Source organism: Anopheles merus, chromosome 3R (assembly GCF_017562075.2).
Source record: "Anopheles merus strain MAF chromosome 3R, AmerM5.1, whole genome shotgun sequence".
NCBI lineage: Eukaryota > Metazoa > Arthropoda > Insecta > Diptera > Culicidae > Anopheles > Anopheles merus.
Genome location: NC_054084.1, coordinates 4,796,387 through 4,806,197, shown reverse-complemented (window position 1 = coordinate 4,806,197; position 9,811 = coordinate 4,796,387). Strand labels below are relative to the sequence as shown.

The 9,811-nt window shown below is 46.1% G+C and overlaps 3 protein-coding genes across 3 annotated transcripts; 2 read left to right on the top strand and 1 right to left on the bottom strand.

The window, feature by feature from the left end:
- The first annotated feature begins 655 nt into the window (after positions 1 to 655).
- LOC121596999 (protein catecholamines up) lies at positions 656 to 3,093 on the top strand. Its single transcript, XM_041922440.1, has 2 exons — positions 656 to 1,375; positions 1,448 to 3,093. Exons 1-2 carry the CDS (start codon positions 970 to 972, stop codon positions 2,506 to 2,508), a joined length of 1,467 nt encoding a protein of 488 aa, XP_041778374.1. The 5' UTR covers positions 656 to 969; the 3' UTR covers positions 2,509 to 3,093.
- A 1,182-nt stretch (positions 3,094 to 4,275) lies between these two features.
- On the top strand, positions 4,276 to 6,026 carry LOC121597322 (WW domain-binding protein 11). Its single transcript, XM_041922995.1, has one exon. The coding sequence runs from the start codon at positions 4,428 to 4,430 to the stop codon at positions 5,922 to 5,924; it is 1,497 nt and encodes a 498-aa protein (XP_041778929.1). The 5' UTR covers positions 4,276 to 4,427; the 3' UTR covers positions 5,925 to 6,026.
- Positions 6,027 to 6,036: 10 nt separating this feature from the next.
- On the bottom strand, positions 6,037 to 7,535 carry LOC121597323 (tetratricopeptide repeat protein 19 homolog, mitochondrial). The gene is made up of 2 exons (XM_041922996.1): positions 6,564 to 7,535; positions 6,037 to 6,490 (listed from the first exon to the last, which is right to left on the bottom strand). The coding sequence occupies exons 1-2, from the start codon at positions 7,407 to 7,409 to the stop codon at positions 6,242 to 6,244; spliced, it is 1,095 nt and encodes a 364-aa protein (XP_041778930.1). The 5' UTR covers positions 7,410 to 7,535; the 3' UTR covers positions 6,037 to 6,241.
- Positions 7,536 to 9,811: the final 2,276 nt, after the last annotated feature.

Sequence of the window (9,811 nt, the reverse complement as noted above, 5' to 3'; positions counted from 1 at the left end):
TGTGTATGTTCTCGCTCGATTTGCCGTACCGTCTCTTTCGCACCCATCGACGCGTGGAAAGTTAAAACAGCTTGATGGTTGATGCGAAATAGAAATGCTCAATTTGGTTGATTATTTTGAATGAAAATCAACAGAAAATGGGTACACATGTTATTTTATTAATACCTGAAAGGTTTTAGCTTACCGGGCGCTCTAGCAGCAATCGAACACGACATCGAACATGAAAAATGTATGGGATTTGAGATTTGTTGGTTATCAAATCGAACATGTCAAATCCCATTCATTTTTCATGTTGGATGTCGTGTTCGATTGCTGCTAGAGCGTTTCCTTACTGTGAAACGCATAGGATTGCCGTACAAAGTGCTCGCACGACCGAAGCTGAGCGAGATGTGATGAGGCAAAACATCCGGTGACAGGTAAGTTTGTTAAAAAATGCTTGCACCAACACAATCGCACACCAGCGCGAGCTGTTTGGCGGCCATCCTAAACCCTCGAAAACCCTCGCTCGAAATGTCATAAACCGTCACAACGACTTACAAAAAGCATCGCCAGCGAGGGAAATTCGCACCGATTTGGAGCATTGGCGAGCTCGCAAAACCCGGTTTTTGACATGCGGGTGGCCGAGATGAGCGGTGACGTTTGTTTCGTTAAGCCAGATGTTTTTCCAACGCGCTTTCGTTAAAACCTGCCGTGGATCCATTTTTGAAGAATATATAATACCGACACGGCTTTATCCTTTGTGCAAACATACGCCTCCAATAGTACAAATAGCGTGTGTTAGCTGCGGCAGTATCGCTTGTGCATGATGCAGCTGGTGCGCTAGAGGTGTTTGCAAAGTAATTCGTCCTCACATCGGAATAGCGGAGCGCTGCATATTGCCATCGGCGGAGGCACCCTCCGATTTGATCAAACCGCACACGTACGCCACGAAGCAAGAAGCGGAAGGAAAAGAAAAGAAAAAGAATCAAAATGAACCACACGAAAAGCCGGGGGACGAGGGTCCCGCTGAAGGAAGAATCAACGTCCTACCGGGCGTTCATTGCGCTGGGACTGTTTCTTGTGATTTTGTTCCTCTCCTTCCCGACCCTTTGCGGTGCCCACGGACAGCACGCTCACGATCACGATCATCTTCACGATGAGCATGATCATCATCATCATCATCATCACGAAAGTCCCAGTTTTAAGTATTCGAAGCATGCTAACGAGGTGTACGAAGAGGAACCGGTCCCGGCAGTTCCACATCATCACCATCACCACCATCATCATGATGGTGGCGATGCGGGCCATGATCATCATCATCATCATGGCGGTCACCATCAACATCATCATCATCATCACCACGAAAAGTCAACAAGTGATAGTAAAGCACCGAGAGGTAAGAAAGGATTTAATGTTAGTTTCCCACGGTCCGATTTTAATAGATTGTTAACGTGTGCTTCTCTTTTAGATACGTTCTACATCTGGGTGCATTCGTTGGGTTCAACTTTGTTGATTAGTGCGGCACCGTTTTTCATTCTGTTTGCCATCCCGCTGGATAATACGGAAGAGATGCAGCCCCGGCTGAAAACGCTGCTTGCCTTTGCTTCGGGCGGCCTGCTGGGAGATGCTTTCCTGCACTTGATTCCGCACGCCATCCAGCCCCATTCGCACGGCGACGATCATGCGCACGGTCACCACTCGCACGGTCACCATTCGCATGGTCATGGAGAGGCGGACGGTCACGAAAGCCACGGGCACGATATGCGCGTCGGGCTGTGGGTTTTGGCCGGCATCATCGTGTTTTTGGCGGTGGAAAAGTTTGTCCGATTGATTAAGGGAGATACGGGCCATGGGCATGGTCACGGTCACAGCCACGGAGGTGCAAAGCCGGCCGTACAGCCAAAGCCTGCCAAGAGCTCCCCACCACCGTCCCCAACGGAAGGTAAGAAGGACAAAAAGGACAAGAAAGACAAGAAGGATAAGAACGATAAGAAGCAAGAAGCGGAAGTACCAACCAAGTCAAAAAAGGAGGAGGCAAAAGCAAAGGGCAAAGCTGTCCGTAAAGAGCCGAAGAAGGAGAACATTCAGATCGCCGGCTACCTTAACCTGGCCGCCGATTTCACGCACAACTTCACCGACGGGCTTGCGATCGGTGCGTCCTATCTGGCGGGAAATAGTATCGGTCTCATCACGACAATTACCATCTTGCTGCACGAGGTGCCGCACGAAATCGGTGACTTTGCGATCCTGATCAAGTCGGGCTGCTCGAAGAAGAAGGCGATGCTGTTGCAGCTGACGACGGCGGTCGGTGCGCTGGCCGGTACCGTCCTTGCCCTGCTGGGCAGTGGGAGCGATGCGGCCGAATCGTGGGTGCTGCCGTTCACGGCCGGTGGTTTCATCTACATTGCGACCGTGTCGGTGATACCGGAGCTGCTGGAAGAGTCGACCAAGCTGTGGCAGTCGCTGAAGGAAATTACGGCCCTGCTGGCCGGCGTGGGCATGATGGTAATTATTGCAAAGTTTGAATAGAGTCAACTCTGGGTGATGGAGCGGTGCGCGCGGAGCGTTGGCTGCCGTCTTTTCTTCCTGTCTGTACCTTCGTCGTCTCTACTGCAACTTCGTATTGCGTACGTATTTGATTTCCTGTGCATTTGTAGCGATTTTAGAATTAGTTAACAGGGGAAAGAAAAGCTTGTTCTCAAGTGCTGTTAAATGTTAGCTTAGATGTTCTGTTGGAAATATTTGTATAATACGTGTTGCATGCTCGTGCTCGTGTCTATAGATTTGAAACCTTAACGTTGTGTTGCGTTGTTCCTTTTGCTCGATTGTGTGAGGGAAAGTCAGGGCCAATGTGACTGCGAACATTACAACTTAAGCGCCGCCGACAGAGCAGCGACATTGTTTTCGCAACAACTCTTAGCTAGGTAAACAACATACAATTGCTTCGTACTTTGGTTGCGTGTTAAGTTTACACAACACACGAAAATAGATAAAAAATAAGTGTAAGGAAAAGAGAGCAATAATTATTATATCACGCACTATAAGGGAGCGAGAACAGTGATAAGAATAAATTTTGTCAGAAGCCCAGTAAAAGGAACTTTTTTTTTCATTGTCCATGTTGTGTCTCGTGTTTTGTTCAATCCACCCGATTCTGTTTGTAGTTCATTGTGTGTACGTAGGCATTGAACCGTTGGTCCGTCTTCGTCCATTAGAGTTTCTTATCTACCAGTAGAGTGTTATGTTCTTTTTTGTGTCTGTTCCCTTTAGTCCCGCATGAAGTGTGAAGCAACGCTGTCGGAAGTGTTTCCTTATTGTGTCGTATCGTACACACCTATTCGTGCGAATAGTCACGCAATTGTTGATAGCATTATCATTGATTTGAAGTACCGCATGCAACTGCTCCCACTGACGCGGCAGTTGAGAATGTGCTCTGTGCCAGTAGCGTAGGGCATAATGCATGCCGTTACGGCGTTTTGTCATGATTCACTGTACCATGTGTCCTTTGTCCCGGTACTGACGGTTTCAATTTCCATTCCAGGGGACATGTCTGAAGGTAATTGAACATACGATAGAAAGATGAGATTCTCTTTATTTAAAGCACACTTTTACTAAGAGAGAGAGAGAGAGAGAGCAGTCTTTTAGATTGTAAATTGTACGAACGAAGCAAGGCTTTTGTCGGTTTGTTTTTGGATCGTTTTGGCCGCGTTACAAATGCTTTAGATGTTATCGCCAAAAGATTGTTGTACATTTGTGAAACATAAAGAAACAAAAATAAATAAAATAAGTGGTTTTTAAATGCTTGTTTGAAGTACACCAGCGGAGGTGGCGTTTGTTTGTTTGCAACGGAAATTTCAAATGACAGTGAGTCGAACAGCTTTTCTCACGTACAGTCTGTCCCCGAGTTACGCGATTTTCGTCTCACGCGGATTGGAGATGAGCGGTTCTCTAATTTTCACAGTAAAATTTGCTTCAATATTTGTCACGTACCAAATAAAACGCTTTTTTCTCAAAGAATGAAACCACTTAGTATTAGAAGTAAATCAATTAGTTAAAAATAATCATTCAGCAAATGTGTTCCGACATCTGCGGAAATAAAAGTAAGGTGAATGCTGGGAATGCGAATTCTGGGAGAAAATCTTTACGATTTGTGTTCTTCTCTAGTCAAACATCGGCACCGAACGCTCTTTGATGTCAGATAATTCGGTGAGACGTGAGAATGTTGTTCTATTGTGAGAGACAGTGAGTCGGGCGGCATTCTCACTTTCCCGGAATTCGATCAGTTTTGCTCACTAGGGAGGCTCGAACTGACTGCTGCTGTCATTCGGCAGATTTGTTTACGTTTTGCAACGACGGACGATGCTGGATGTTATTTTGGTGCAAAGAGTGGGTGCATTTATTAATTTATAAGCTTAATACTTAGTCAAAAACGCCCTCACCATACTTGCAAAATGGGTCGCCGTTCGATCAACACCACCAAGAGTGGTAAGTACATGAACCCGACGGATCAGGCCCGCAAGGAGGCGCGCAAGAAGGAGCTGAAGAAGAACAAAAAGCAGCGCCAGATGGTCCGGGCGGCCGTGCTGAAAGGCAAGGACCCGGCGCAGCTAATCGAGGAGATGGAAAAGATCGACGAGATGGAGTTTAACGTGTATCAACCGTCGCCCCTGAACGAGAAGGTGCTGAAGGAGAAGCGCAAAAAGCTGAAGGAAACGCTGGACCGTGTGATGCGCCTGTACCAGGCGGACGATCCGGAGCTGTGGGCGGATTTGAAGCGCAAGGAGGTGGACTATGAAAAGCGGCGCAACAAACGCATCCAGTACTACGAAAGCGTGCGCCACGCGGAGCAGGTTCAGGTGGACGATATTCCACTGCCGTCGGCGACGGAAACACCTACACCCCTGTCCATCCCGCGCATACCGATGCCACCGAGCGTGGCACCGCCCAGTATTGTTCCGCCGCTGCGTAGCATCCCGCCACCGGCTCCACTGCTGAAGAAACCGGTCGAAAATCCGATCGAACCGACGGAACCGGTCGATGACGATGACGACATACCGGGCTGCCCACCGGGGCCACCGCCCGATCTGTTCGACATGCCCGAGCTGGACTTCGATCTGGAGAACTTCCACGCGGAAACGCAAAAGAGCGTCAAGTTCTATGACGACGGTGATTCGAAGGACAACACGGAAGAATCGGATGGTGAGAAGACGGTAAAGCAACCGAACACCGTACAGCAGAAGATGCTTGCCCTTTCCGGGCAAAACATTGACGATTTTATGAAGGAGATGGAAAGCGTACAGAAAAAGAAGGAACAGTCGACCCACGACACACCCTCGCTTTCCTCTATTCCGACCCCATCGGCACCGCCGCTACCCAACCCGGCCCCGGCGCCGGATGCAGCGATGCCAAAGTTCATGCCAATGCCATCCTCCATCCCAATGCCGGGCCCGCCCGGTTCGATGCAATCGCTCATGATACGGCCACCGCCACTGCGGCCACCCGGTATGGCCGGTATGCCCGCCGGTTTGCGTATGCCCGGCCGACCCGGTATCCCGGGTGGACCGCCCCCGGTTATGCCACCGCGCATGGGCATCCGCATGCCGCCGGGGCCACCGGCCGGCCCTCCGCCCAAGCACATCCAGCAGCAGCGCAACATGCAGCTGCACCAGCAGGCCCAGCAACAGCAGCAGCAGCAGCTGCTCCAGCAGAAGGATCCCAAAAGTGCCACCATTTCGGCGAAACCGCAGATCCGCAATCTCAGCGCAGACGTTACCCGGTTCGTACCGAGCGCGCTGCGTGCGAAAAAGGACGATGTGCGGAAGGCGAAACCACCGGCCCGGCCGGTACACGATCAGCACGATCCGCGTACGGTTGCGGCGGATCCATCGAAACCAACCAAGGACGATGCGTATTTACAGTTTATGCGCGAAATGGAAGATTTGCTTTAAGCGGCATGATAATGCGCACCAGGTTCAGCAGTGCAGTGTTTCCAACGTGTGTGTGTGTTTTTTGGTAGAGATAGCAATAATTACAATAAACGATAAGCATAACAGTTTAAACTTCTTCTTCATATCGCCCTCAGGCGATCGAAATCGTGTCTTACACAATTTATTTTAATCCTCGAACAATAATTAAGGTAACAAAGTTGATCAACAGGGGAGAGTAAGTAAGAAACGTGCTCTATAATTTGCCATTCCTCTATAGCAACAGTAGGCTGTGATGTCAGTGTGTCCACATCGTGCATCAAAGTGTCCTTTAAAAGGTCTTACTTTTCCATCGCTTTAATTTGCTCGAGACAGTAGCTTGCTTGTTGTACAGTCTCTTCGTGCTTGTGCTGCTTTCCATAGCGCCAGGCAAAGGTGCAGAACTCGGACGCTTGCCGGAGCAGTCCCTGTTGCAGGTAAAGTAGCCCCAAGTTTGCCTTGTACACACCCGCTTCGGAGAGATCCGGGATTTGGGCGGCGAGTGCAATGGCCTCTTTGAGAAACCGTTCAGCAGATGCGTAGTCTTCAAGCTGTGATTCAGGAAAAAAGGTCGGTTAACATTTTTTTGGGACATTGAATTCTCACCGCTAAAAGGCAACTTACGTTAGAGCATGCGACACTGAGATTGTTTAGTATCGTCAGTCCCTCCTCCGTAAGCATGCCGTGTATTTCGGTGTACGCTTCGTACGCCTGCAGGAACGCTTGCTTCGCTTCCGCAAAGCGCTTACTCTCCATCAGCAGCTGCGCGTACCAGTTCTTCGTGATTCCCCACAGCTCCCGGATTTCCTTCCCGTTGTCATCGCCCAGCTGTTTCAGTTTCTCCTCCAGCTTGGCCAGCGTCCACTCGAACCCTTGCGCGGCCTTATCCAAATGTCCTTGCAGCTGCGCGAGATGCGCCACCTTTGAGCTGATGTGCAGCATTTTGATGTGATCCTCCAAAAATCCGTCGGAAAACAGGCGCTGCATAACGTTGACGAACAGTTTCTCGGCCTTGGCAAAATCCCCCACTTCCATCGCAAGGTTTGCCATGATGTCGTAGATGTACGTGATGCCATCCTTGCTCTGGAGATCTTGCGCCATCTTGAGGGCGAGATGCAGCATCTGTTCCGCCTTCTGATACTCTTCCTTCTGTATCGATAGGATGGAGCGTTTGATAATGGTAATCAGCTGACTTTCGGGCGTGTTTTCATCGTCGGACTTTTTGCTAAACCAGGACAGGAAAGAACTCGCAGCGATGAAGTGCAGTGACCCGGCGGTACGTTGCTTGCGCCGATTGTAATCGTCCTTGTTGCTGCCGTTCTGGTGGAGATGATGATTTGTTCCATTTGCCGGGATCGGGGCGTGATTCGTAAACGACGCGAGCGGTATCGTCAGGGGCGCTATTCGAGGATGATTGATGGAAATGAAAAACCGTGACGCAAGGGAGGATGCTGTTGCCGAGCGGAACATTTTCTTGCCCTCTTTGCACCACCACAACAGTTGTTCACAAATACTGTACAGAGGAGATTAGGAGAAGATTTTCTTCGCCAGCTTAAAACGTAAATATTTGTGTTTTACGTTGACGTTTACGATTCCCGTTCCCAAGCAGCGGAATTTTGCGCAAACGTCTTACGTCTGACGGGGTCTGCTAATAGACGCTTAAAAGATTCTAATTGGAAAATCGATGGAAATTGAAATTTCTGAAACGTTTCAAATACTGTTGCCCGTTGAAAAGGACAAAAGAGATGAAAATTTATTTCAATGCGGGGAAAAACGAGTGTGAGCAGATGCTTCAGTTATGCATTATAAATTAGCGAAAATAGTGACAGAACCTGTAATAATAAGTACATCATAAATAATACAACACCAATATTTGCTTTATATTACTTTATTTGAATCATACTTTTCATTGGGGGCGCTTTAGAGTAGTCTTGTTCATAAGTTACAATAATGACTTACTAGCTTGATTAGCTTGTTACGCCGTCTTTTGCTCGAAGCGATTGTTACACGGGGGAAGCTTAGCTGGCCTTGGCTGCGATAGTAGTAAGTAGAAACAAATGAAACGAAAAGAAAAGAAAAAACTTTGAATACTAGTACAATCTTGACTACTAACCATTTTATGTATAGCTCCGATCCCCTCACTCTAATGTGATTTTGCTTTCACTTACGTTTCCATTTTTCCTTTTGCCAATTCGGCCATGGGATCAGAAATGTTACTCATCAATACATAAATAAGCTTTGCACGTTACGCATTTATCTTAATTTTGTATGTTGATTTCACAAAATGGTTTCTACTAAGTAAGGTGACTTTCTGCATCGTCCCTTGGTTTTGTTTTGCACTATTATTATTAATATTTCCCACAGAGCGTGTGTTGTACCATAAATTGATCTTTTGTTGAATCACACCTTCGCACACGGTTAGGCGAGAAAGTGCTGGAATGGGATGTGTTATTATAGTTTAAATGTGTCAAATGGAGCTTTAACTACGGTTCTACGTTTGCACTTTACGTTTAATCCATACATCTTAATATCAGCAATCTTCATCATCGTTATCATTGCCATTATAATTATTCACTAGTTGTAACAATTGTTTTAGAGGCATTTGTTTTTGCTTAATCTTGTGATCAAAATACGATTGGTTTTTTGTTTATACTGTTCATCAAAGACGTGGCTCTTTGAGTACGAAAATCTACATATGCGTTTGCTGTTTGGGGGGATTTGCCGGTTCGCATGATCCGGTAGGATGTAATATTAATATCTCAAAATCATTATATCTACTGGTTGCACAATGTTATGCTGTTTCGGCTAAAGTGTATTTATTTCTTGTTGTGTGTGTGTGTGTGTGTGTGAATTTTGTTTGCAATTGTTCGCTTAACTTCCGATTATTGTCTCTTTAAATACACACAGACTCAGACGATTTCCTTAACAATCGTCGTACAGTCGTCTAAAGATGTTGTATGTGTGTGTGCTGTTTATAAACGTTCGATCAATGGTGATTTCAAACCATCCGATCGGTCAAGAATAAAAAGTATTGCACTTGTATGTCTATAGCCAATATGAAACTTTTCTAATAGGAGTAAATTTGGGAATATTCTTTTTACATAATGTTCATTCTTTTCTACTGCTATGTATGTGTTGGATAGTAGTTATGTGTTGGATTTTGTCTTAATTCCGCATCCATACTGGTCGACTATCTCCGGACTACTTTGTAGGAACTTGTACATGCAACTCTTGCCTTGCTAGGGGTAAATATTCAAATGAATGCAATCTTTCCGAAGCTGCAGATGGAGTGCGCTTGCAGTTGGTTGTAATTTGTTACTGTCGTCGTTGAAAAAAGGCACGCCCTATATTGTATGCTAAAAAAAGCGTTGAAAAAAAATCAAATAAAAAAAACATTGGTCACGAATAGACGAAACAAACCAAACAGAAAGGAAAGTAAAATAAACATTATCGAAATAAAATAAGGAACAAACAAATGATTTTAAAGTTTTTAAATATATTTTCCGCCGAAGAAAAAAAAACGATACCTTATCGAAGGAAAAAGTGTACAAAAAAACTTAAAAAAGAATGAACAAAGTTCAATAATAGCATAATAGTACTTAACCACTAATGAGACACAAAATGATAGAGGGAAAAGAGAGAGAGAGAGTGTTTCGTATTACTAATACCGGCATAATGTGATTCTCCTTTTTTCCTCTGCTTGTTTTGCATCTCCGCGGGTATCCTTTCTTACACAAGCATGTTGTTGTTTTGTATTTATATTAACTACTTTTGTTCTATTTGATGCTGTGTTTGTGTGTGTGTGTGTATCAAAAATCCATACTCCTCTTACAAGCAGCTGTAAGTTACGATCGTTTGTTATCGTTTGTTTG

Excerpts from the sequence above, each read along its gene's own strand:
- LOC121596999 (XM_041922440.1), top strand. The coding sequence starts at position 970 with ATGAACCACACGAAAAGCCGGGGGACGAGGGTCCCGCTGAAGGAAGAA. Across the intron at positions 1,376-1,447 it reads TGATAGTAAAGCACCGAGAG|ATACGTTCTACATCTGGGTG; the intron begins GTAAGAAAGGAT and ends CTTCTCTTTTAG.
- LOC121597322 (XM_041922995.1), top strand. The coding sequence starts at position 4,428 with ATGGGTCGCCGTTCGATCAACACCACCAAGAGTGGTAAGTACATGAAC.
- LOC121597323 (XM_041922996.1), bottom strand. The coding sequence starts at position 7,409 with ATGTTCCGCTCGGCAACAGCATCCTCCCTTGCGTCACGGTTTTTCATT. Across the intron at positions 6,491-6,563 it reads TCAGTGTCGCATGCTCTAAC|CTTGAAGACTACGCATCTGC; the intron begins GTAAGTTGCCTT and ends CCTGAATCACAG.